The sequence below is a fragment of the Eriocheir sinensis genome, chromosome 65 (assembly GCF_024679095.1).
Source record: "Eriocheir sinensis breed Jianghai 21 chromosome 65, ASM2467909v1, whole genome shotgun sequence".
NCBI lineage: Eukaryota > Metazoa > Arthropoda > Malacostraca > Decapoda > Varunidae > Eriocheir > Eriocheir sinensis.
In genome coordinates this window covers 5,480,147-5,507,560 of record NC_066573.1, presented here as the reverse complement: position 1 = coordinate 5,507,560, position 27,414 = coordinate 5,480,147, and the positions used below count along the sequence as shown (strand labels likewise).

The window sequence follows — 27,414 nt, the reverse complement described above, 5'->3', positions numbered from 1 at the left end:
AAAATATCATCTTAAACATCAAGCAAATAAACAAGAGCATATTTACCTGTTGCATGCCTGACAAACTTATGGCATATAGGCTGAAAATCTGAAGGAGATGCAGGAAATGAGGAAGCAAAGAACAACTCTCCCTGCTGAGCTGCCTCTAAACTAGTGGCCAGTGAGGCGAGGGAGCCAGGCAGGGTGGGGTCAGCTGGACGCACATTGGACAAAATTACACGGGAAGCCTGAATGTGCATGGTTTGTGGACGGTCTCGCTGGTTGCTGTGCTCCCCGACTCCCTCTACTATGACCTAGGGAAGAAAAATAGTAAACATGAAGACTTGCATACACTACCTAACACCTCATTCCAGCATAACAGTTACTAATCATTGAGTGAGGGGCCAATTAAATACAGTACTGTCTCCAAGTTTGAGATAAATAGGTCAATGTTGCGGGTCACAAATGCTGACATCGCAAACTTTGAACCATTATTCTTACGGAGAAAATTGAAAACCGTCGACATCTTGCGCCTGGCCACCCATCCAGGTGGCCAAGCACATGTGTGTAGACAGCCCTGGCCGTGCGCTGGGCCCAACCAGGTGATGGGTGACTGATGATGGTGATGGTGATGATGAGTGTCGGCAGCGTGACCTTTGCATCGCACCGCCTGAACGGTATTTTTATCGGGGCCCGTGTGTGTGTGTGCGTGTGTGTGTGGCTGTGTTTATTGTGGGTTTGGGCTTCTCAATTTGCCAATTCTTATTTTCTATGTGTTGCACGGGACCCCTTTCTTTTCTTCCATCTCTCCTCTTTGAAAAGGAAGAGATGGAAGAAAAGAAAGAAGTCCCACGCAACATGTGGAAAATAAGAATTAACAAATTGAGGAGCCTCGGCCCACAATAAACACAACCACACACACGGGCCCCAATAAAAACACCGTTTGGGTGGCGCGATGCAAAGGCCACACTCATCATCACCATCAATCACAATCATCAGCCCCAGCAGGGTGACTCTAAGAAACTCTTTTGCTATGTCATACCCTCAAGGAGACCTCCTGAAGGGAAGTAGGTGTCAGAGCGATCGAGAGGTAGATTGACAAATAAACAATAAGCATAATGGAAAGACCCACTAGAAGGTGAACATATCTTCCCTGGGGTCCTGACAAGCCTGACGCCTTGCTCACCTTGGGCATGACAGCCTCCAGGTGCACATCCAGGTAGGAGGGTGGAGGTGCTGGCTCAGTCACTAGTGCCCGTTGCAGACTCCGCCCAAAGGAGTTCAGCCAAAGGATGGACAACGGGTCAAAGGTGACTTGTACGGGGTTCAACTGTAAGTACAGCTTTGGCGGAGGCACTGCCAAGAGGTAAGGCATGCCTGTTAGACCAAGCCATCATTCAAATATCAAAGTTAAGCTGTTTTCATAAATAAAGCAACATACAGTCAAACCTTGGTTTACTAGTTTAATTCGTCACGGAATATTGCTCGCACACCAAAACACTCGTAAGCCAAAACGAATTTCCCCACTGAAATTAATGTAAATCCCATTAATGTGTCCCATCTCAAAAAAATATTTATATAAAAATCATTTTACATGTTATTTTTTACAGAATTAAAGTAATTTTACCAACAAACAGCGATGCTAAATAATATGAAACACAAATCAATGTGTCAATTGTTATGGAGACTCCTGCAACCGCTAGCTACGCTCGAGGGGTAGGCTTCGCACCGGGGTTTAGCAGCCGCAATTTCCCTATTCTCGAGGCACCAGAACTAGATTTGACCACCAAGGTGAAGCTAACCCAATGTATCATCATCTGAGATGGAGGGTGAACGGGAGTCAGTCATGTCCAGGAGGGCATACAAGATGACGAGGCTCGCCCCCTGTTCCTGTTGAAAGCATAGTATCCAGCATTCCTATTTTCTTCTTTGCAGCACCATCCCTTTTAACCATCTTTCAGGGGGACATTGTTAAAGCACAAAGAACTAACACCGTAGTGCTAAAAACATGACACGAGCACATGCATGCTATTTCTACAAGTTTACAACGTGGACTGAGACTAGAGCTCTCATCTGGCATCTGGCGCTCAAAAATTACCCTAGACTGAGCAATAATTAACCCTAAATCTTGCAAAATGCTTGCATTTCTTGTTCTGGTGTGTCAGATTTTAAAGAGTTCCCCCAATTCTTGGCAAGAATCAGGGGTCCTGCGTAAGCCACGGCGGGGCTGGGTACGGCCACTGTTTTGCTGGCCGCACCTCCATAGGCTTATGGCGATGATCATTTCCTGAGCTTCCTATGGGTAACCCTGCCAGGTGGGGGTGGATATAAAGTTCACAAGGTTACTGTTGTGTTACTGTCGCACCACAGACCATTTTAATGCATCACTGTATGATAAGTAAGAACTTCCCGGTATGAAAACATCGTCATCGTTAGAAACAAGAAATTGAAATGATGCCATTTGTCAATATTTTGTAGAGAAAAAGGAGATTTTAAGAAACTCCGTCGCTTGCAATGACACTAAGCAGCTGCTGAAATACTCTTAATGAACTGTAGATCCCGTAACTGTGACTAAATTAACGTGTGTTGTCCTTGAAGGGTGATGAAATGAGAAATAGTGTCGGTTCATCAAATCATATGGACAAGATAGAGCGCTCTGGTGGATTACGGGAAGAAGATGAAAAACAGTCTCAATCATGGGGGGTCGTTCAAGAAGGCCATATATCGCCAAATGATGCCTTACGGTTGCAAACTTGCCACCCTTTCCTTAAAATACAGAATGCCACTTGTTCCGTATTTGGCTGCCTGGATGGTTAAGCAGATAAAATTCAGTATTTTAAAAATGTAGTGAGCGCATTTTTTGGTAAACCACGAAACTAGTTCATAAAATTATGTTCGTCAAGGGTTATTCTGAAATACCTGTAAACTACGTGTCGTAACGTCTCTCCCCCCTTCCTCTTGCCTTCATTAGCAGCGGCTGTCAGTCATGGCAGGCCAGAGAACTTTTAGGGTTGCCATCAGTTCCTTAAAATATGTATTTGTTCTGTATTGCAGGATGGGATGTTGCATTCCTTATTTGTTTTACATCAAGGTGGCAGACTTAACTGAGGTTCTATTCCCATTGTTTTTTGCTCTGAGCACTCTCGTCTTGCAGCGAACAAAGTTAACCCACGCTAACGTCTTCGACTTGTACAAAGAGACACGCCAGTCTTCGTCGAAAGATTGACTTGGTCGGCTAGGCTGACGTAAGCCGATACAGTCATCTATCAGCGAGTGTTTGTGGTCCCTCCTCGAAGGGACGTATGCGCTTGACCCTGACAGCCTCCATATAGCCCATGTCCCTACCTAGGGGGGGTGGCGGAAAAAAAAAAATAAATAAAAAAAAATAATAAATAAAAAAAAACAAAAACAGGATGCTCGTTTATCGTCACTGCTCACAAATCAAGGCATTTTTTGTGTGATTTTTCTTCTCGTAAATCAAAACACTCGTAAACCGAGGTTTGACTGTACTATAAATAAACAATATACAATGTGGGTGAATAATGATTTCATGAATATTTTAATCATATCATTAACCTTCTGCCATGGCCACCTCTCCAAGGGAAGTTCCTAGAGGAAGCAAACATCAGAGCAATTCATGAGCAGGTTTCAAAATTTGTAAATGTACATCTTTACCTTTAAAGTGTAATAAGCAAGGACAAACCTGGAAAATCTGACGCTGCTGGATAATAGTAGACAGTAAACTCCAGGTGGAGGCTGGCCGTCTGTGTGGGCAGCTTGAACTTGCCTCGGTCTCCTGCAAAGTGAAACATTTCTCCTCAGTGCTTCCTCACAAGTTACTGTCAAACGCTAAATACGCAAACACAGTGAAAAATACCTTCTTACTACAAGTCAGTGATGTAATGTGAGCATATCTATGTATGCTGCACATGTATTAAGTAATATTTCTCAGCAAAGGTGTTTCCTTCAACATTAATATTCATCATTATTATTATCATGACTGATTATCTACCATTACTTCACTCATTACTACAAATGTTCTGATCATTATTCATATTTTTGTTCTTATAAACATTATTACCATTATTATTATCATTATCAATAATACTAAGTACCCATTTTTACCATGTTGCCCAGAAATAGTGTTCAAAGTAAGCATTACATTTAGTTTATTTACATGTCCCCATCACCAAAGAAAACAATTAAAGTATCCAATGCTTCCCTGCGACCTTGTTACGTGTTTAGAGGCACAAAGTTAAGCAACGGCTGTCTGTTCACTGCACACTCTCCACCTGGCATGTTCAGTGACACATAAGCATTAATCACCTGATAAATGAAATAAAAAAATATTGGTCCACCTTAAATGGTAAGCTTACTGAAGAATGCAATGTATGAATAGCGTCCATAAATGGAGAGTTTGAAGGAAATGATTGTACCTAGAAGAGAATGAGTAAAGCATGTTATAATTTCTATAAATGTCTGCTGAAAGGTTGGTATGCCTGGCACAGCCTTTTGGAGGTAACTGGTGTATAGCAATATTTGATCTCCAAAGCATTGCTGTATAATGTAAAAGGATTGAAAACATACATTTATGCAACATAATACATTGGAAATTGGAGGAAATCATCACTTATCTTAAATCTTAATCCATGGCTAAAAACTTGTACATTCACAAGTACCAAACACCTGATGGTGTTTATTAGGAAGAACACCAAGACTTACGACCAACAATAACATTTTCAAGGCCGACGAGCTTCCAAAACACTGGCAACTACAATGTCTGTGAAACAAATACTGCCAGCATCAACCATCATATTTTAGCAGCAAGGTTTACTGAACATAAATTCTGATACATTGTGAAATAAACAGCAATTCCAATCTAATGGAAAGCCTGTACCTGAGCAATACTTTTTGTCTACTCACCAACCAAAAATTACATAGTTTTGGCCAGGAAGGATGGGTGTGAAAAATGCATGCTTTCTATACAAATCTAAGATAGCTACCAATAACAACATCACCTCCAGCAGCATAGTAAGTACTGGCAAACATGCAAAATATCTATACCTAAGAAGCAAATTTATGAGAAGGAAGCAAAGGCAGAAGGAAAAACTTCATTATTATGCAGAAAAAGAGGAGGATGAGGGTATTACGGCCACAGCCAAGAAGCTACAAATAAATGTGATCACCTGTCTTCTTCCGTTGCTTTTTGTTGTGTCCAGCTTCACGCAGTTGGGAAGCAAGAGATGTTTAAGTTAGAAAACACAGAGACAAAGAGACAGGCAGTGTAGGAACCATAAAAAAAGACTAATATGCTGGTAATGGTATATCCTTACGACTAATCTTACTTCCCCTTCCACCTCTCACGCCCCAGAATGTCTCCTCCAGTCTGGAGCTGAAGCATTTTGTGAACTACTCCCCACACTGACGCATCTTAGTCAGTTTTACATGTTCCTTGAAATTACCTGTCCCCATACATAACAGACACGACACAGTGTACATGTACTAAAAAATGCAGACCTGTTACAGTTCAGGGACAGTTAGCAAAACAATGCTGTATTATGCAAAGAGTTATCAATATACATCGATATCTTAAGAATTAGCAATGAGGAATTTATTTCAATCAGGGATACATGTTGCCCATGCTAAAATAACATTATAACACAAAAGCCTAACCTACTCCATTTACTCAACTGTGCAAGCAAATTCATTATTACAAGCTGCCTTTCAATATAGCACAAAGGTTTAAGAAAGGTAAGAAAAGCAAAGAAAACACAATTACAAACTTCCAGTTACCTGAGACAAATTCCTTAGGTGTCTGCTTTCTTTTGGATGTAGAGACTCGATAAACACAGAAATCATTCACCCGCAAAACACAGCAAGAGGACATAAGCTTCCTCAGCTGGTTTGCCACCACTCCCTTGAAGGGACTACTCTGGGCTGCCCCTTCACCAGGAGGTGTTGCTGCAGGCCGGCCACTGGAGCCCTGGGGGAGACAGGAAGAATCACACTCTACAGTGCATCATATTAGGTGAAGCACCACCCGGTACATGCCTTCCAGTGACATCATAGGACAAAACTGTGCAACCTTGGGTGTCAATCTAGGTAAGCCAGGTTTTACATTATAGCTAGTATGACTGATTTGTATCATGAGTGGTGCTATTCTCTGACATTCAAGTCCTGCTGTGGCAAGATACTTTGGTTATGTTGAACACAAAATACCTGATGAGGAGTGTCATGGCGAGTGTGGGGCGGTGCACGGGCCAAGGGGGTGTGTGAGGAGCGGCTGGAGTTGAGGGTGTCTGTGAGGAGTGTCTTGAACTGTGCTAAGGCAGCATGAGCCCACACTGCTGGCCCACAATCTACAGAGTATCTGAAAAAAATGCCCCCAAAACTCTAATATATTGATATAATATATATACTTAAAAAATTATGGGAAAAAAATTACCAATTTGATTAGAGGAAGCAACATAATTATTAAACCAGTAGCAGCGACAGACCAAATTTGTGGCTTTACTGCGTACCAGCGACGGGGCAAATTTTTGCCTTGACACAATGCCCCCAAAATAGAGGATGCATAGACTGATCACAAATGCATTATATATATTATATAATGATTTGCGTGAGTGATGATTTTTTCTCATTAATTCGCTTAGAGGGGCCTTTAACCCTTTCATTGCTAAACGCTTGCAGCAGGCGTTAGGCGTATCTGCTGGTGGTGCTAAACGCCCGCTGCGACCTCCACCCGCACTCAAATCTCCCGCGTATGAGAGTGTTCCAACACTAATTCTCAAAACACAGGATTGCCAATTAAGTGGATTCTTCACTAAATTTGGTGAAAAATCATATCAGCCCAGCGCAGCAAATCTACGGACGAGTAACTCGTGGATGTTCTTGCCAAATAGAGCGACATTTTTGCATAGCTTCACCTATCACTGACTGATTCTTTGACCAAATAGTTGTAAATATTGCAGTTGGCAATGCTCCCTTGCCAGAATCTGAAGAAAAAATGTCCGCAGTTCCCTCAATATGGCTGATCATCACGCACGCACCGACGTAAGTGTTAACATTCAACACTCCCTGAACGTGCATGTACGTTCGCAAGAGAGGCATACATAACCGACTCCTATAGATCTGGACCTCCTCTTTCCAATGGTGTTTTTTGTTTTTAGCTGTGATGAATAGTTTTTGAGATACAGAGGTTAAAAGAGCGAGCACTAGCGTCACTTGCTGGTGGTGCTAAAAGCTCACTGCGAGCGCCAGTCACACTCACAGCAAAAAACACCCCCTGAACATGCCTGTACGTTTACAGGAGAGGCTTACATAACCGAATCTTATAGATCTTGGCCTCCTCTTTCCAATGGTGTTTTGTTTTGTAACTGTGATGAATAGTTTTTGAGATACAGCAGTTAAAAGAGATCCCCTTCCCCCACTGGGGTTCCCGAGCGTGCCTGAGGAGATAGTCTCATTGCGAGCGCCTAGCAATGAAAGGGTTAAGAAACATGATCTCCGCAGCTACTGGGTTAACCCTTTTCATACGTGACACAGACGTCAGCGTCACAGTATGGAAAGGGTTAAGAGGAAATGGAAGAGGATTAATTCTCTTCTAAACCTCTCAATCCTCCTCTAAATTCCTCTTCCATTTCCTCTTAAGAGATTTAGAAGAGAATTAAGAGGAAATGGAAGAGGATTAAGAGGTTTAGAAGAGGACTAACCCTTTCCATATGGTGACACCAACAGACGCCGACGTCGGCGTTGCCAGAGTGAAGGGGTTAAAGGCCATGTACTACTGTCTAATTTTCATGAGAAAGTTGCTCTTCTTTGGGTAAAAATCTATTTGAAAAGTATGGAAATATGCAAAAGGGTATATAAGACTTCCGTGTGATCTGAAAGTGTGTTGCTCTTGGTTGTCTCTCCTCCCTAAACCAGGCAATAAATCACCGGCAGTGTTTTCATCACCCCGTTTGCTGGTAGCGGTGAGCTCTCCCCCTCCTCGGGGCCGGGAAGCTCTCCTGCCTGGCCCAAAGCATTTCAGGAATCTCACTCATATATATTCTATAATGAGAACTACCTGTATCTTACAATGGGAACTTACTTGACCCAATGCGTCCTGTCCCCAGCAGCCAGGTGGTAAGGATAGAAGTCCATTTCCAGCTGCGTGAGTGTGACCTGAAGAGCTGCCCCTCCTGAGAGGTCTGGGTGACTGGACCGCCCAGCTGGAACAAGGCCATTAGGAGTTAATGCTCAGAACAGATCAAAATGTACATTGTTCAATGTGTCACATACAATTAGTGTTGTTTCTTTCTAAGTGGTCTCCACTACAAACCACACTCTGGCACCCATGGCAGAGATACATGCTGGCCCTGAATGCACCATGAGTGGCAAATAAACCAGCAAACTAAAAACTAGAGACTGTAATTCATCTTTAAGCATTTAGGCTAATTATTGTGATCCTGGGGAGTTGTGTCATATCTCAGATGACCAGCGGCAGTAAAGATCTTAAATAGTACCTCAAACTCCCAATTCAGGCAAGACGTGGGAAAAAGTTTGAATGGAGGAATTGACACAATGAAGTATAAGGAATAACATAAAGGCACCTTGTTTGGAGGATCGGTGTAAGTGGTAGAAAGTCTTTTTATCTCTCCAGCAAACAAAAAATCTGTGTTCCCTGAAGGACTAATCTGAGGGACTATATAAAAAATTTCATCATGGGAGGGAAGCTCCTAAAGAGCAGTTCTCCTTTGTAGACAAAGCCTTCACAAAGGACAAGCATAGAAACAATGAGTCACATGGTTTGCTTTTTTCTATTGTAGCATTTGAATAATTTAGTTTTTCTCACTATAACTTTAAGTGTTAACCCTCTCGTGCACGGTGACGCGTTTTGTGTCATCAAAGGGTAAAATGTCCTGGTGCACGATGACGCGAAACGCGTCATAAAAGTTAAAAAAATTTATTAAAAATCAAGTTTTAGGTGAAAGTGCATCAAATTTGGGAGCGTCATTTGTTGGGATAAGTTTCTTAATGGTAACATATGGCAACCTTTCTAAGGAGCGTAGATGAGGAGCTTTGAGCGATTTTTATTTGTTAGCCTTCTCTGACAGGAAAGGAAAATAATAGTTTTCTTGGTGTAACTCGGGAACTAATAGGCATATGAGGATTTTGAGGATACCATAAGAATCCTCACTAAATTCCGCTTCGAAACATATATTCAGCTAAAAAAGTTGGCCCACAAAGTTTTGAGCTAGCGAGTGGGGAAGAGTTGGTACTTCGGATTTATTGTCTACAATACTCTATACAGAGACTTGAAACAAGTTTGTATTGCTTATATATATACTTTCCTCTATTTTCATTTGCGCATGTTCTAGTACAAGTCTTTATGAAGCCATTGATACCACATTTATTGGGGTACGATATATCTGTGAGGGTAAAATACGTCCAGGAATGTAGAATATCGCGGCAGCAAAAAAAGGCCGGTCAGGCCTGAGAAATGTATGATGAATGGAACAGAAACTTATTGGAAACTTATGGTGCACGAGAGGGTTAAGAGGATAAAATTTGCCAATACACGGATAGTTGTTGATGCAATTTTTCCCTTTGAAATCGGTGTTTCTGCCTGAAATTAAAAAGTGGTCCATATTACCACCTTCTCCCCTACTCTAAATAACTTTTAGATGCACATCTATCTATTCCATGAATATTTGGTAAAAGGGAAAATATTGCTTGAATATGGCTTTCATAGACATCTGCTAGTGCTTCCACATCACAGTTTTTGACAGCATACTCTGAAGCTTACTACTGTTGTGTTATGAGTTACAGACACTTTGGGTTAGTGCACTAGCACAGGACTGGCACACCTTGCTGCCCCATGAGGCTGGCTGTCTTCACCCTGGTCACCAATACACACACACTGCATTACTTGTCAAAATGCTAAAGGTTATGCAACAGCAGCAACATTCTAGCCTAAATATCTTTATGTAATTTACTGCAGCAGCATTTTTAATCTTAAGACATGAGAGTTTGGGCTTCTCAAATGCAATATTCTATATCAAACAGTGTTACAGCACATCAAATTAAAAACAAATAAATAAATAAAAAAAAACATTCTCACTCTATGTAAGATACGGAAACTAGTAGTGGCAAGCTTTTAACTCTATCTCCGTTATTTCCTGATGTTACATGACACTGAAAGCATATTTCAAAGTTGCTTTTAACTTTCTCCTACATAAAACAAATTTCATCATAATATAACAATAATTGTGAGTTCCAAAAGTTACTCACCACTGCTATTTTCGTTATGCCTCTCTGTTGTGGCATTTTCCTTCACTTTCCTCCATTTTTTTCAACAATGAACATCAAGGAAACAACTTTTCCCATTTGTCACCTGCCTCTTACCTTTACACCTATTTACATAAGAGACTTACATCAACACTTGCCTAACTGGAATGTAGCCCAAACAATAATTACTAGAAAATAGTGACTGTAAATCACCAGAACATGGTATGCCATTGAGAACACATCCAGCAGGGAGGTTAAATGAGAGGAGGGTAAATGTTTATCAGCATCCACAAGCCCCGTCACACTTTACCACATGGTACCATTCACCTTCCTCTGTTGTCCTACTCACAGGGAGTTTTGAGCTTCAGGGTGCATCTAGCCTTCTCATTCTTTTAAAAAATGCAAATGAGGCAGTACACAAAAAAGTCAAGGGATTAAAAGTCACACTTCAGTATCAATATTTTGGGGGGATGGTGTGGAGACAGTGATCTGATTGAAGTACTGAAATGGATGGAAGGGATTAATGAACAGATGCCATAATTCAAAGCATTGGATACAAGTTGGATGAATTCAAGTTCAGGAGGGAGATAAGCAAAAACTGGCTCACTAAACTGGTAGTGGATGAGTGGAGCAAATTAAGCTGATATTATATAGCTAATGGATATCCGTGAGAAGGTTTCAGACGGAGTTTAGATTTATGGATGAGAAGGACAGATGGTATTGAACACACTCAGGAGCCACCACAGGTAGGCAAAATGGCCTTGTGTGGTCTCCACATATCCTTGTATACCCTTTTTTCATTATCTTCATCACCTATTTGATTTACCTAGCCACTGATTGAGTCACTGACTGCTATAAACATAACCCAGTCAAAGGAGTTGAGAGCAATAATGAGTTAAGAGATGGTGAAGTAATGTGAAGGTCTTGATTTGTAAACATTCGTCGCCCTGGTCAGTAGTGGTGGGCGTAATCAATTACAAGGTAAGATTTTTCAGTAATCAATAATAAATTACCAAACAGTTACTCCCTGCATAAGTACACAATATATATAGATATATATATATATATATATATATATATATATATATATATATATATATATATATATATATATATATATATATATGAAGATAAGTCAGCTTGCTGAGACAAGCTGTAGAGATAACACTTCATGGAGTAGGTACGTAGTTGAGGCAAACTCAATTCAATCATTTAAACGGAGACTAGATGCTTTTTTTCTTCAAGGTGCTTCCTGCAGCACCGGCAGGCTCTCTTGAGGGGACTCTTGGATGGCCCCATCCTGTTAACCTCTAAAGGGTGTAAAAAAAATCTAATGGGTGACCCCGGAGAACGCAAAAAACAGCCGTTTTTCAAGTACATTTTTCGTAAAAGTAGATGTGATACTTAAAATATTGCAACTGAAAATTATAGTGAAACCACTAATAATAACAAATAGAAATAAACAATTAAGGTCTATGTGTTCACATGAGGTACAGGACTTGGCTTATGTGCAAATTTCCTTGTATTCTGAAAAAAAAAAAAAAAACTATCCATTACAACTAGCCCTGTGACTGAACCTTTAGGGTTTAGGCCTTTGTATGTGTGTATTTAAGCCTAAGGTGATTAGTCAGTGTATTTCAGATATAGAACAATAGCAAAGGTCACGAAAAAAACAAAAACAAAAAACAAAAAAGCCGTCCACACGCGGAACCCTCGCCCTTTAACGGAACTCAACAAAATTTCCTCCTGCGGGTCACTCGTCCTTTAAGGGTTAACGACATAGGCCAATTTTATTCATAGTATTCAGAGTTGCCTTATGTGGGCCAACTGACCTTTTGTAGTCTCCTTATATCCCTGTGTTATAAATGTGTATTTCTTTGGGAAAACTCGAGTCTATCTATGATGCGATAAAGTTCGATGCATTTAGCTTGAAAATGTTGTTTCTGTAAAGAGTTTGATGCATATGTGTATCCACTGAACTTTTGCATGAAGATGACCTGGCACATAGGTAAGTCATGGGCACGAGAGGTAAAAAGTGTTCTTGAGTAATAGCCACATTTTGTCACAGCAACCACAGCAGCTGCTCCTTGCACACCATGTTTGTTTACTTGCTTACACGAAGAAGCTGACTGTTTGCATGTCATCATCTCTTCTTTGTTATTGTGATCACACTGAAACATAAGTGCTAATTGTCCAGTGTCAATCCTATCATACAATGCACTTTTATAGAAGGTTCCCTCTCAAGCTCATGACCAGGGGCATCAATTACTTAACCTGTACAGCGTTTTGGTATTTTGTAATTTCCTTCCCACCCCAGCGTCGGCGGAAAAATCGATTTTTTTTTTTTTTGCATAATACACCTTAAAACCATGAAAAATGAAGAACTGTAACATCTTTCAGCTTACCGTTGCCTAGAAGTTGGTGTTTTGGGCCATATTATGTCGATTTGGGAAGCGAAATGGTCGTGCTGATTGCTGCAGACTTTCTTGGATTGTATGTGCGTATCAGAGTAAATCGTTTTCTCTTGACATATTTAGCACAGACTTATATATATTGTTAAAGAGTAACACATTTTGAGCTTTTTGATAGTTCAACTCAATGTACAGTTGCCCACAAGAGTGTTCGCTCACGCAATTACAGTTTATACATGGCCCCTCCTTACCAAAAATGCCGGTACAAAAAATGCCAGTTCTAGATGTCGGTATGCGCACTATACCTCACCCACAACACTGTCAAACCACTTTCCAACCACCAAGCACTTCAATTTCCACATCATCATCATCATTTCATCGACGCCTGCTCCTAGGAGCTCCCACCAGGGGATGGCCACGGCAGAAGAGCTTCCAACTATCTCTATCCAGACACTCCCTCCTTGCCTGCTCAAAATTTCTCAAAGATCTTTCCCCCCTCTCCCTAACGTACTCTTGCACCCTATCCCTCCATTTCACTGGAGGTCGTCCTCTAGCATTCCCTCCCTCTATCTTACTCACATACACCCTTCTGGTCATCTTACTCTCCTCCATTCGCTCCATGTGGCCAAACCACTTTAAAGTCTGGCGCTTCACTTCTTCCACCACTCCACAATTTCCACATCATGGTCTCCAAAACCACCTCCAACATCCACACAAATGAAAAAAAAATTGTACCCAGAATAATGGCTGTCGGGCTTGCCAGTTATGGCACTAAATGAAATATATTGGGTGGTCAGTATTCCCAAAGGATCAATCTACTAGGGCACCACCACAGAAATCACCCTCGACACTCCAGTGATGGGAAAAAATAATACATTATATACATACGACGTACGTATCTGACGCTGTATGGGTTAAAATCACACCAACTAAGGATAAAATGTTAATACAAGGTGCACAGTTCACACACCCACAGCCCAGGGAAACATACAATACTGACATTCTGCGCACCAACTTGTGAATCGCTTGTGAATTGCCGTCAGTGTTTGGAAAATCTGAAATCTGAGAAACGGGGACTGCCAAATTAAGGGTCTACTGTATATACATAGATGTGCAATGAAATGGATGAAGCAAAGTGCAAGAATAAGGGTATGGGATATTTTTCAATAATATTTCAAAACTATAATATCTTGAAAAATAAATATACGTAACAAACAGGATCTACCGAGTGTTATTGTCCCTTAGAATACTTGACTAATGTATCTAAGGGGTGAAAACAGTGGATATACTCAGAGCATTGAATAAGATGTGAATATGGTGAAACCAGAGCATTTAAAGCACTGGGTATGATAAAATATAGATCAAAATTAGTAAGTCAGAATATTTGTAAACTTAAGACAAGATCAGACATTGTATGGGTGCTTAGGTGCTTAGGAGAACTGACAAGCCAGAGATGGAAGGGGAAGAAGATTCATGCATAACTAGACTAACACAACTTATTTGCTATTGAATTTGGTTGAAAATACTTTTTCTAACTATAATCATCCCTACGTCACAACTCCTAAAATTGTACTATTGTGCTTCATTTTTCTATTTGCACGATCATATTTACAATACCATATTTATATCCAATTAACAGGCTTACTAATGAACACTTCAGTCAACCACGTGTGTGTGTGTGTGTGTGTGTGTGTGTGATACTACATCCTCATTTAGTCTGTTCCAAATTTCTACATTTCTTTGCGGGAAGCTATATTTCTTTGTCTCTCAAGCATCTTTCTTTCCTCAATTTTTTACTGTGTCCTCTTGTGTTCCTGGTGTTTATTCCTTCTTTTAGTAATAACTCCTCATTATCTACTTCTTCCATTTTGTTCAATAATATATAAATTTGTATTAGGTCTCCCCTTTCTCTTCTTTGTTCTAGTGTTGGTAGGTCCATTTCCTTTAATCTTTCTTCATATGTCAATCCCTTCAGCTCTGGAACCATTTTTGTTGCCATTCTTTGGATTCTTTCTAGTTTTTTTATGAGTTTCTTCTTATGGGGAGACCACACTGCCTCCACATATTCCAATTTTGGCCTAATCATAGTGGTTATTAACTTTTTCATCATATCCTTATCCATGTAGTGGAATGCTAATCCTATATTTCTCACCATTTTATACGTATCACCGAATATCCTATTAATATAACTCTCAGGCTGTTGATTATCTTGTATTGTCACTCCCAGATCTCTCTCTTCTTGAGCTTTCTTTAATATTTCTCCATTTCCCATTTTATATGTCCATTTTCGTCTCCATTCACTCTTTCCCATTTCCATTACATGACATTTCTTCACATTGAATTCCATCTCCCATTCAATACTCCATTGCCAAATCTTGTACAGGTCATCTTGCAGAATTTGCCGGCTGCCTGGGATTGAACCTGCGACCAGCGTGACGGGAGAGCCACTCCTTACCGAGTCAGCCAAAGAGGTACCTCACTGGCTAAGTGGGTTACGGGAGGCTCGTTTATCAGGCAAAGTCGCTGCACTACAATAAGAGACAGGAACCACAGTGAACACCACCCAGGTCCCTTGTAAATACTACCACTAGGCCCCGTTGGAACGGCGCCGTCAGGGAGCTCGGTGCCGATGCGTCTTACTCCCGTGGTGTCTCGTGTGTGTGTGAGTGTGTAATTCACCATGGTCTAACCATATGTAACTTGCAATCGAAGTTCAGATATAAGAGATCTTTGGGTCAGGCTGAAACCTCACACACACACACACACACACACACACAGGTGGCGGGACACATCCTCTGCCTGACACTTGATACACATTGCTGGGTGGACAGGGGGCACAGATTAAAGGAGACTGCACATCGGTCTCCACTCTGCCTGGGAATTGAACCCAAGACCTTAAAGTTGTGAAGTGAATATGCTAACCACTGCAGTATAGAGCTGCATGTGTGTGTGTGTGTGTGTGTGTGTGTGTGTGTGTGTGTGTGTGTGTGTGTGTGTGTGTGTGTGTGTATTTACCTATTTGTAGCATACAGTCCTCTCAATCCTCTCCTTTGCTCTCTCTCCATCAAGTCCTCTCTATCTACCTTATCCATGCCACTCATCAACTTAAACAACATAATCAAGTCTCCCCTTTCTCTCCTCTGTTCCAAAGTTGGCAGGTTCACACACTCCAATCTTTCTTCATATGGCAGATCTGAGAGTTCAAGTACCATTTTTGTTGCAATTCTCTGAATGCTTCCAGTTTCTTTACATCCTTTTTTTGTGTGGGCAGCACACCACCGCTGCATATTCTAACTTTGGTCTAATCATCACCTCTATTATCTTTGTCATTATATCTATATCCATATAGTGGAATGCAAATCTAACATTTTGCAATAGTCTGTAATAAATAATAAATCTATGCAATACTAAATGGGAGTAGATATCACTGCTTGTGTGGTGTCTATACAGAAAAATATGGTTGACCTCATCTCAATCTTTGTGTGAGAGCATCGGCCTTGGCCAACAAAATATGAAAGATGAAGCTTTATTTATATTTAACATCACAGGATTAACACGCTTGCTTATTTTTTGTCCTATTTTGAATTCTCAGATGCCTCTCTCTCTCTAAGGAAAACATACAGCCCGCATGATGAGGCTCAGTTTCCCGTCAGACAGCAAAAGGTATAAAGGTGGTGGGTCGCCTGAGTCATGTTGTTGAGGGAAAAAGAAAGTAAAAGGGAATGTGATAAACAAGGTGAAAAGAAAGCAAAGAAAGACTGATGGTAAGAGGGAAGATAAACTGTGACAAGACAGAGGGAGGCACTTAGCCTACTTATGCAACTCTGCCTTACAACAAAGTGTTTCTGCTACTACTACTACTACTACTACTAGTAATAATAATAATAATAATAATAATAATAATAATAATAATAATAATAATAATAATAATTACAGGAATGATGATAATAACAATAATAATAATAATAACAAGTATAACAATAATATCAATTAGACCTTGTAATCCCTACAGTGTAGTGAATATGCGATATGAGGTGCCAAAGTCTTGCTGGGCCCACCCACTTGAACACATGTCACTCATTCAGGGCAGCACAGGAGCGTAAAATACGTTGTATTATCACCTTGCTGGGATGATAGAACAACACATATGAAGCTGTTGTCTTTGCAAATCGCAGAAGAAGGATTCAACTAAACAATGACACACTTCATAATTGTGCTGCTTCAGTAGTTTTATGCAATTTCACCTGGAAAACTCATCAGTTTGAGCAAAAATGCCCGGACCATGAGCACGACAGGCATCAGACCTGGCCGGACTGTAAGGGTTAACCCTTTCATTGCTAAGCGCTCGCAACGAGACTATCCCCTCAGGCGAGCTCAGGCACCCCAGCGGGGGAAGGGGATCTCTTTTAACCGCTGTATCTCAAAAACTATTCATCACAGCTACAAAACAAAAACACCATTGGAAAGAGGAGGCCAAGATCTATAAGATTCGGTTATGTAAGCCTCTCCTGCGAATGTACAGGCACGTTCAGGGGGTGTTTTTTGCTGTGAGTGCGACTGGCGCTTGCAGCGTACTTTTAGCACCACCAGCAAGTGACGCTAGTGCTCGCTCTTTTAACCGCTGTATCTCCAAAACTATTCATCACAGCTACAAAACAAAAACACCATTGGAAAGAGGAGGCCAAGATCTATACGCTTCGGTAATGTAAGCCTCTCCTGCAAAAGAACAGGCCATTCAGGGGGTGTTCCCTGTGAAGACGTACATTTATACATGCGTGACAGTCAGCCGTAAGGCAACTACTGAAGATCTCTTGACGATGGGGTGCTGGCAGGGCAGCATTGCCAGCTGCTAAATTTAAAACTATTTGGTCAAAATATCAGTCATGTGATAGGTGAAGCTATGCAAAAATGTCGCTCTACTGGACAACAACATCCACCAGTTGCTCATCCGTAGATTTTCCGCGCTGGGCTGATATGATTTTCCACCAAATTTAGTGGAGAACCCACTCAATTGGCAATGCTGTGTTGTGAGAAATATTGTTGGAATACTCATACGTGGGAGATTTGAGTGCGGCTGGGGTTTGCAGCGAGCGTTTAGCACCACCAGCAAATACGCCTAACGCTCGCTGCAAGCGTTTAGCCATGAAAGGGTTAAACTCGTGTCATAATCCATCTCATGTAATAGTTGACCCTTCTTCATGGGATATAAATATGGATTCTTTCTTTTACCATGTGAAAAAGCCACGCCCTGCTCTTTGACGGTATATTTTTTCATATTACATGTAAAAGTCAAACCCTTTCTTCAGAATGATTCTTTTTAACATTTGCAAAACTCAATCCTGACTTTCAAGAATACCACAGACAATTTACAGAAACAGTGGTGAGCAAACGAGTCACAGCTAAAAGCAGAGCGGTGAGTAGGAAATAGGATTGAATTGGTTGGGGTCTTCATGAAATCTGGACACTTTAGAATCATATTTTGTAGAATCATATTTTGACCCATTAAATCCCAATAATGGGAATAACATCCCTACTCCACTAAATGTCAGTTCTTATATAATTGCACAGTGTATTTTAGACATTCCTGAAAGCCTCTTCAATAATTCAAGGTATAATAAAATGTCTTTAGTTTGTTTTCTACAAGGAGGAAGACAGCAGCTCCATACCTGTTCTTGGTGAGCTAAGTGTGCCTACCAGCTTAGGGTGGACAGCACTGTGCAGGAACTTTGAAAGACTGAAATATAACAGGCTGAGAGGTTTGTGTAACTACTCATATGACTCAAAAAATCATTGTATACTCTCATTTTTAGGTTGTCAGTTTCTGTTGTTTAGTAAATGCTACCTGTTATATTTCACTTTTGCTGAGTTATGAATTTTCTGAGTACGGCTTTGCTCTTTACATCACCAACCTTGTGTGCAACAATTAATTTATTGCATTTTCTTAAGTAAACTTGCAGAGTAAATAACAGTGACTTATCATATTTTCATTTTACACTCATGGTATGCATCATACTACACTGAAAAGTTTCCATTTTGTGCTCAAATTTACGATGAAACAATTATTATTAAGGCGATACTGACATATTACAATAAAGACAGCCGTGAAGCTTGTGGCTCAATCAACCAAGAAATCAATCAGGGCAAGCTTTGCCTCGCCCACCCTATGATGACAACTTTGGAGATTCCTCGCCACTTCCCATTCTCTTTTATTTTTAATTTTTTTTACGTTTACACCTATAGCACCGGTGGGCTTGCTTGAGGGGCCTGGATGGTGTTCGGCCCCAGCCCATCAGGGCGCAGGCAAGTGTTTATAGTGGCGCCATCTTCTCTTGGCTCATGCTGTCCCCCGGAACTCGTTCTTGATTCACTTGGACAGTTTCCTCTAGAGTCCGGGTTGATGAGTGGTCTTCAGGACAGCATGTGGGTAGTTTTAAGCCACTCGGCGGTGACTGAAAAATCCGAGGTGGTAGGGTGGGGATTCGAACTCACATCGTCCATCACGTGGTGAATGTGGGCCCAGCAGGCTACCACTCAGCCACTGCCTACCCTAAGATACCTCATGGCTTTGCTCAGGCCACAAACTCTATGGGCATCCCCTTGGTCTCCTCCACTTGAAGGGCTGTCTCTTACAGAAATGACACGGTGAGCAGGGTTGTCTTGCCACATGCCCATATTTCTGGAGTTGGTGTCACTGACCATGCAGGCAATAGGCCTCGATTCAGTCTCACAGAGTAGTCACCAGTTAGACACAAAATCATTCCAGCAAAATACCATGATTCTGTGTAGGCACTTGTTACCAAAGGCATCAATCCACCTCTAAGTCACAATTCAGTGTCCAAGTCTCACGGCCACAGAATAAGACAGGGAGCACAAGCGAATTGATGATCCGGATCTTTGTCGTTTTGCACATGCATCAACAACGCCTCATACTCATGCTGAGTGAGTCAGCAACACTGTAGGTCATTGGGGGCATACACTATAGCTGTGAGTGGCTGTGGTGCTCATCTCTGTCACCTTGACCCTAGAGCCAATGGTGGGTGATAACTTATTACGCCAGGACACAGGGCCAGTGTGACATCTGGGTTACCAGAGTTTACCTGCCCTGGCTTTCCCCGGCCACCTATTTATTGAGTAGCCTGAAAGGGAGGATGAATAGCTGGGTGAGTTGCACACCAACTGCCTGAGCTGGGATTCAAACCTGGGCCCATGGATTCGTAGCTAGGCACCTTAACTGCACGTCCAGTAACCACTGGACATAGCCAGATCCCAGATTTTTGACCCGGACTTGACCAGGCATATGTCCTATAACTGTTAAGACCCCAGATTTTGCTCGGGAATTTGAGGGTTGAGCATTGTACAACAAGCATATGTGTGGGTCAGTGGACCCTGCATCCTGGATGGGGCTTGACAATGTGTTTCCTGCCTTCTACAAATGGGCACATTATTTTTGATTCATTATTATTATTATTATCACTTTTAACACTATTCTCACAATGACACAGTCACATGAACTATAGTTAGGGAGAAACTCACGTGCACATATGATCGCTGGGGCATGTACACGCACACATGTACACACACTCAAATAAGTATCGTTACACATTCATCACAATACAAAGTGACACCAAGGACGAAGCCATTGATAACATGTTACTCATGTTGGTATCACTGCGTGTGTTGGGTGTGGCTTCACTTGCCTGAACCAAGTGAGCGGGACTCTCAAATGAAGCAGCAGAATTTGAGCAGGCACAGTAACGCTTCATGAAACACACAGGTGGAGTCTTAGTTGAAGTGACTTGATCTGTGTTGTATGTAGCACAATAATATTGTCGTGTTTGGGTCACTGCTTTAACACTTCACACACAAGTGAATAGTTAAAGTTTCATCCATTTAGGAGACAATATGATAAACACCTTGCATTATTGTTAAACATTCACTATAGGAGCATTGTATATATTACACGTGGTTAGATAAACATCACAGGCATGGTTGCTTTTAGTATTGCAACTTGAAGTTTTTTTTTCAGATGCCCACAACTTGTTCATGAGAAAAGACACGTTCAGTGGAAGCATTAGTTCCAGGATGGCACATTATGAACTATATCTGACATGCACTGATGGTTGATGTTTTTGTCTTTGACATGGGGGAATACTTCTACCCACCGCTGTTTCCTATATCATATGAACATTGTTTTATAATTTGTGAATGTAAAGCTTCAACAAGTGGCACTCAAATCACTCCATTAATATTATGGTGATATCTGGTATCTCAGTGTCTCCTTTCCTCTTTATCCCTCCCTTTTAGGGGTCCTGTCCAGACCCCCCAGCAGAGCTGAGGTGGTGGGGGTGATCGCACTTTTACCAACCCTGCCGAGATTATTGGGTTGCTCGTATGAAACTCGTCGGACCCCACTGTAGCGATAATTTTTTGAGTGTATGTACATGAAATGATGGAACTGCAAGAATCTATTCAGCTGACCTTGCTTGCTCTGCAATTACTATGATACTTTTTACTCTACCATTTTTAGCATCCTACTCAGTGCTCCATGCATTTATACACTGTCTTCTGGATCACATATGCTACCATTACAAGGGCAAAATGTTCTTTTCTAGGAATCATTTCCTGAGGCACTTCAAACTTGAATAGTTTCACAGACAGTCCTGCTTTCTTACAAAAAAGTTGTTGCTGCTCTTATACCCAATGTAGCCCCAAGGTGTATGGTCTTCACTTACTTCTGCACCCAGAAAATATTGTCTCAGTCTTTGAAGATGACACCAAAACATGACTACAGGCTCGTTTCATTGGTGTGAGACACTTATTTGATATATATATGTAAAAAAAAAACTGCTGTGAGTACAGGTGGATCAAGCAGGAAGCTATACAAAACTAATCACTGCAGACTGACAAGCCTGAGTCTCAATATCACTGACTCTTCATGCAGGGTTCATGTCTTCTACATTCTCAAGCCTGTTAATAATATCTTACCTCCTGCAAAATTCAAGTAGCATGTTCAAAGGAAAATTTGTGCATTGTTTAAAGGAGAAGGCAAATGAATGGATATCCTCATTTCTAAATCTACATGGTAATCGAAAAAGTATACTGATAGGAAAGATAAAGACAGTATCAGGATCAAAGGTGAACTCTGATTGTTACTCGAGTCTGTTATATATCATCATTATTGCACCTAGTAGAGAGAAGAAATAGTGGCCACAAGTACTGAAGAAAACCTTGCTCATACAGAAGTTATAATGGAAGTTTTAAGAACTGGGTTTCAATGAATTTTTAACACTCGAGTTTTCTTGTATTTACCAGAGTGAAATTTCAAAAATACTGAACAGCAGCCATAACGTCAATACTGAACACAGGACACTGATGAAAGCTAGGTCAGCTCAGGGCATCACGATAATGGAAGAGAATGTTCTTGTACATGCACAAGAATAGTCTTTAAAACATTTATCTTGACGGCAGCACACTGGCATCCATTCATCAATACTTACGTCCGGGGTCATCACAGAAGTGGAGGTCAATTCTCTCTGAATAGAAATGATAGGAGGTCTCTGGCACATCATACTTGCTGAACACCTTAACAACATGAGACTGGGACGCTGAGGGCCTGGCACTGCTCACGCCTGATGAAGACCCTCGTGCCGGAGTTGCTCCACCCCCACGCACCTGTTGAGCCTGCTGAGTCAACTGGGCCTGGAACTCTGGGAGGGACTAGAAACACGAGGGCCATGAGTATGTTACATATAATATTTACAAACCTTTAAAATAAACTAAGCAGTCTTTCCTTATGATCACAGTTATCAGCATTTATAGGATACTTTTGGAGCTGGAACAAAGAAAATGGTTCAGAGCATAATCAGCTATTTAATGATTTAGTTAAAACCTTTAAAATACACCTGTCCAGTTTTAAGTGACTTCACCATATATCAGACACCCCCAAATAAAATAACTTATACCTAGTAATTTGGTGAGGACAACAGTATAAACCATGAGCCTTAAACTTCATACGAATTTCACAGTTAGCTGCAAAATCTTACCTCCAACTTCCTCACAGCCTTGGTCTTCTGTGACTCCTGAGCTGCCCTTTGCACCAGGTCTGAGAGGGAGTCAATGAAGTGAAATGCTGCCGTGAGCTGCGAGTCTGTCAGCACCCACAGGAGGTCATCCATCAGCAGCACTAGGCGACACCCAACCACCGAACAATCTACCAACAGATGATGTGGGTATGTACTCAGTGTTGCGGACAATGGAAGAAAGTTATACAAGAAAATGATCCAGGGAAATAAGTTAGAGGAAGAGGAAAAGCAGAATGAAACAGAAAATCCTTCTGACCTCCCAGTTTCTTTTTAATGGTGATTCTGCAGCGTGCCTGGTTGGTAATGAGCCGCAGTGGTGTCAGGGCCTGATCACACGTGGACTTGGCCTCAACGCGCAGTGTCTGCCATGAGAGCTGTGTGCACAACATTACATCAGAACAGAATGAAGAAAATATGATCCACTTGTACAGGACAAGCATCAAGTCTGCTCGTCCTGATAAAGTGACTGCAGACAGTAAACACAGGCTTCACGTAAATATACATGCTTGACCTCTCACCGGTTAAGCTATAGTTTACTTTGACACTGGCCAAATTTTCACAAGAAAATGTCCTCATGAAAGTGAAAAAAATAATCAATGTAAACCAAAAAATTGTCAAAGCAAAAAATATCATTTAAATAAAAAAATCTGATTAAAATAAATTTCTTTTTTTATTAAAAAATCATAAATTTTTCAAACCCTGAACCCTGAAGGGAACAGGAATGCTGACCTGAGAGGCTCAGTGAACCTAATTAGATGGCAGTTATGCTGCTCTGACCTACAGCTACCCCTAACTTATCTTTATGCTGAAATGTTTTAGTTTCTGCCGTTAAAGTGGCTTGGTTTGACATGTTATATACAACAGCGGGGCAAAAATAAACATATACATTGGTAGAATTCCTTAGGGAAGCCATAGTGCCAGGTGAAAGCATGCCTACTTCAGCCACAGCCACCCTGTCTAGGATAGTTTGTGAAGGGAACAAATGAACAGCTCTACTGCACATCATGTGTCACATGGATACACTTCCTGACAATTGCCATTTTTTATTTCATAAGATGACTGTGTTGCTTAAGCTGGTTTATGTTGTCTAGCCTAATAAGAATCAAACTAAAATAAAAATAATGAGATGCTGTTTAAAAACATATATAAAATGTCACCTCTTACTAACAATTGCCTTAGTACTCAGCTGCATATAAGGTTCACTCTTACCTCTTTAAATATAAGTAGTTCGCCTCGGTCCACATCCTTCAGCCTTGTTTGTCTTAAGTCAGATTTTTGCCAAAGGGGATTTTTAGAGTCCAGAACAATCCTGGATAGCTGAAACATGAACAAGATATTGATACTTCCCATGAAGTGGCCTCTCCCACATAATGTTCAATGAGGTGATACTCAAGTTTGATGCTCTCAAAATATCTCACAAATTACCAAATTCTTTGAAGTCAAAATTATATCAGGATAAAAGTGTTAAGAAAACATCAGGTATGTTGACAGGGAAGGTAATGAGGATGAGTGGTCAGCGTGGTGAGCCCATGGACCTAGGTTTGAGTCCCACTGGATCACACTGATTTTTCAACCATCACTGAGCAATGGAAGATTACCCACATGCTGCCAAGGTCTTAAATCAACCTTAACCCGGTAGCAGCAGGGATCATGTTTCTTAATGGTCCCTCCAAGCGAGAAAAATGAGAAAAAATCACTCCTCACACAAACCATTTCATAATATATATCAAAGCATTTGTGATCAGATTATGTATCATCTATTTTGGGGGGTTTATATCATGGCACAAATTTGGCCCGTCGCTGCTACACGGTAAAGCCACAAATTTGGCCCGTCACTACTACCGGGTCAATGTTGGTGACTTCATTCAAGTGGAGCACCATGAGCAGCATGGGCCGAGCAAGAATCATAAATCACGGCAGCCACTATAAATAAAATTCGCCTGTGCCACTAACGGGCTGGGGTTGCCAAAGAGACCCCTCAACACAGCCTACTGGCACTATAAAAATTAATCAATAAATAAATATAGATAAATAAATAAATAAAAATATGGTCTTTTCTCAGACATGCTGCAGATCTACAAAGATATCATTTAGACACTTTTTCATTGTGGGTCAGATAAAATCATTGAATAAAATGACGAGGAAAAGAATGTGAGCAAAATAAAAGAGACATCTCTCTGCTGCATACTGGAACCACCACTGAAGTACCCACTATTAAACTGCCTAATGCACTCACCTGAAAAGTGGCATGGAAGGCATGGCTGCGAAAGGTTATCAGCACAGAATTAACAGTGACCGTCATGCCATCAATAACCTTATCAGCAAAGCCATAGCGACCCCCTGAGCTGTAGGACGGGAGCACAGAGGACACCGAGTGAGACCGTAGCTCACTGCAGGTCTCCATTTCCACCTGCACCTCGTCCAGGCTCTGAGAGGAAACAGGAAACTTTTAATGAGATCTAGACGTGAACATTTAGCAGCAGAATTCAACACCATCACAATACCACTGCACAAACCCAATATCCACACTTTACTTGCTTGAAATGTCCTCCCACAAGATTTCCTACAGAAGCTAATTTCTTACAAATTTCTTGGAATTTCCCACAAAGCGGCAACACTGGCCAAGCAGTACACTTAAGTACTTTACAAAAGAAATGATCACGTAAAGAAGTCGGAGTCTGAAATATTTTTATCAATTCCGACTCCAGCCAAAAGTAGCCGACTCCTTGACTCCTGACTCTGCCTCCACACCCCTGCTGGTGTTTGCATGATGTGGATGCACTGAATGAAAAATTTATAAGAGGATGTGAGACGTGCAGCAGTCCACCATATAGGGTTTGTGAGGACAGAAGGTAAAACTGTGTGTGTATATTTCAGGTGGAATGGAGATATTTAGAAGCCAGGAAGGAATGAAAGATGGAAATGCAGGCAACAGAAAGCCTACAGTTTTTATTCTCTCTCTCTCTCTCTCTCTCTCCACCTATCTATCTGTTGTCAAGAAGCAAGAGACAATATGCGTGTTATGCACCTGTGCAGGTGCCCTGCACATTATAATCCAGATCCAGATCCAGATCCAAAGCACAAATATCTGAAGCACCAAACTCCATTCCAAGAGAATCCAAAGTTTCAGCAGATCCTCCTCCAAAACAAAGTATAAATAGAATTCACCAATCATCTAACTCTGCAAGAATAAATAAACTACACACTAATGTCAAACATGGGAGGCTAAGGTGAGGCTTGCCTGGAGAAATACTTACAGCAATTGGAACACTCTTGAGCTTCGTCCATTGTATCTTGAGGTTGACCCTGTTGACCAATGCCCTCGTTATCCTGAGCCACGTTGGCAGCTCCAAGAGGTCTGTGAGTACGGCTTCATTGAGCTCTAGGTTGGTGAGCTCCCCCTCCCCCTTCAGTGTGCTGACATTAACACTGTCTGATGAAAGATTCTTGGCAAATCTGAAATGGCCCAGGCAAATGGTCAATGATACAAAGGATTAGCATGACCCTTTTCATTTCCTCACCTCCTTGGTCAGCCAGGAAGATGGCTCTACCCTCTACCATAAAACATACTAAAACTTTTCCATAACATTCAACCCCTTGGTGCACTAAGACGTGAATGGCATGAAACTAAATATACCAAGAAAGTTAACTCATGATGACGTTATTTTAATCAAGAAAATAACATTTTAAATATAATTAGATTCATCATACCGCATCAATTCTGGTGAGAATTTACGCTTCCTCACTTGCAATGAAAAGAAATACACCTGGGGCCCCAACAGTTGCCTATTGCGCCGTCAACTCTCCTTCGCACAGGTAAGGTAAAATTAAATTAGGTTCTCGTCGATATTTTATCTATTTAATATTGTATTTATCTTTTTTTGTGTTAGATTTATTGATTTCCATTGGTTTTGTGTTATGAACCTGTGCACAAAGTACTGTTGTAAAAGTTTAAATAAGCAATCATTTGGGGTCCAGAGAACGGATTAATCCATTTTACATTGATTCCTTAGGGGAAAATAGCTTCGGTTTACGAATATTTTGGGTGGCGAATGGACTTCAGGAAATAATTAAATTCACAAATACAAGTACAGGCAACCGCCTGGCTGTATGTAAACAAACAGAAGGCGGCAGTAGCTGAGGAGTGATGAGCAGTAAAAGATGGTCTACCAAGAGACTCATAAAGTGGACTGGCAGAGCTGCTTTGTTTACCATTTAATTGACAAGATAAGAGAGCACCCCAGGCTGTGGGACCACAGTTCAAAATATCTTTTTTTTTCCACTTTATGAAAATTGTACGACTCCCGGTCTTCAAAGCACAGTTCTCTGACAAGGTTTGGGTAAACACTCATGTCCTCCTGTCTTAGAAGCCATGATCGTGCCCACAACTGTTGCTTCTTCCTTCCATTTAACTGCAGCAACAAGTCCTTAAGTAACGTCAGCACAATCCGCAACAGCCCTTACTTTAGCAGATGGCACCATGTCGATACACGGCAACTGCTTTGTTTACGTTGTAGATATAGGCAACCGACCTTGGCTGTGTGTGACACACACCCGGAAAAGTTAGAGTTGCCGGTTGCTCCTATCGCCAACACGATTGGAGGAAAAGGTCCCATGTGACACCACACCAATGCAGATGGGGGAAAAAGACCCCGTGAGACGACAAATTC

General features: G+C 41.2%; 1 protein-coding gene across 1 annotated transcript in view; it reads right to left on the bottom strand.

Annotated features, from left to right (window-relative positions):
• The window catches only part of LOC126987526 (UHRF1-binding protein 1-like), a 53,687-nt gene that overhangs the window by 24,929 nt on the left and 1,344 nt on the right, over positions 1–27,414 (bottom strand). Inside the window, 13 exon segments of the mRNA XM_050844528.1 lie at positions 47–293; positions 1,166–1,335; positions 3,683–3,775; positions 5,166–5,198; positions 5,773–5,962; positions 6,199–6,349; positions 8,072–8,192; positions 22,160–22,379; positions 22,706–22,872; positions 23,001–23,118; positions 23,954–24,061; positions 24,981–25,172; positions 26,002–26,200. Of these exon segments, the coding sequence (XP_050700485.1) occupies positions 47–293; positions 1,166–1,335; positions 3,683–3,775; positions 5,166–5,198; positions 5,773–5,962; positions 6,199–6,349; positions 8,072–8,192; positions 22,160–22,379; positions 22,706–22,872; positions 23,001–23,118; positions 23,954–24,061; positions 24,981–25,172; positions 26,002–26,200 (2,009 nt within the window).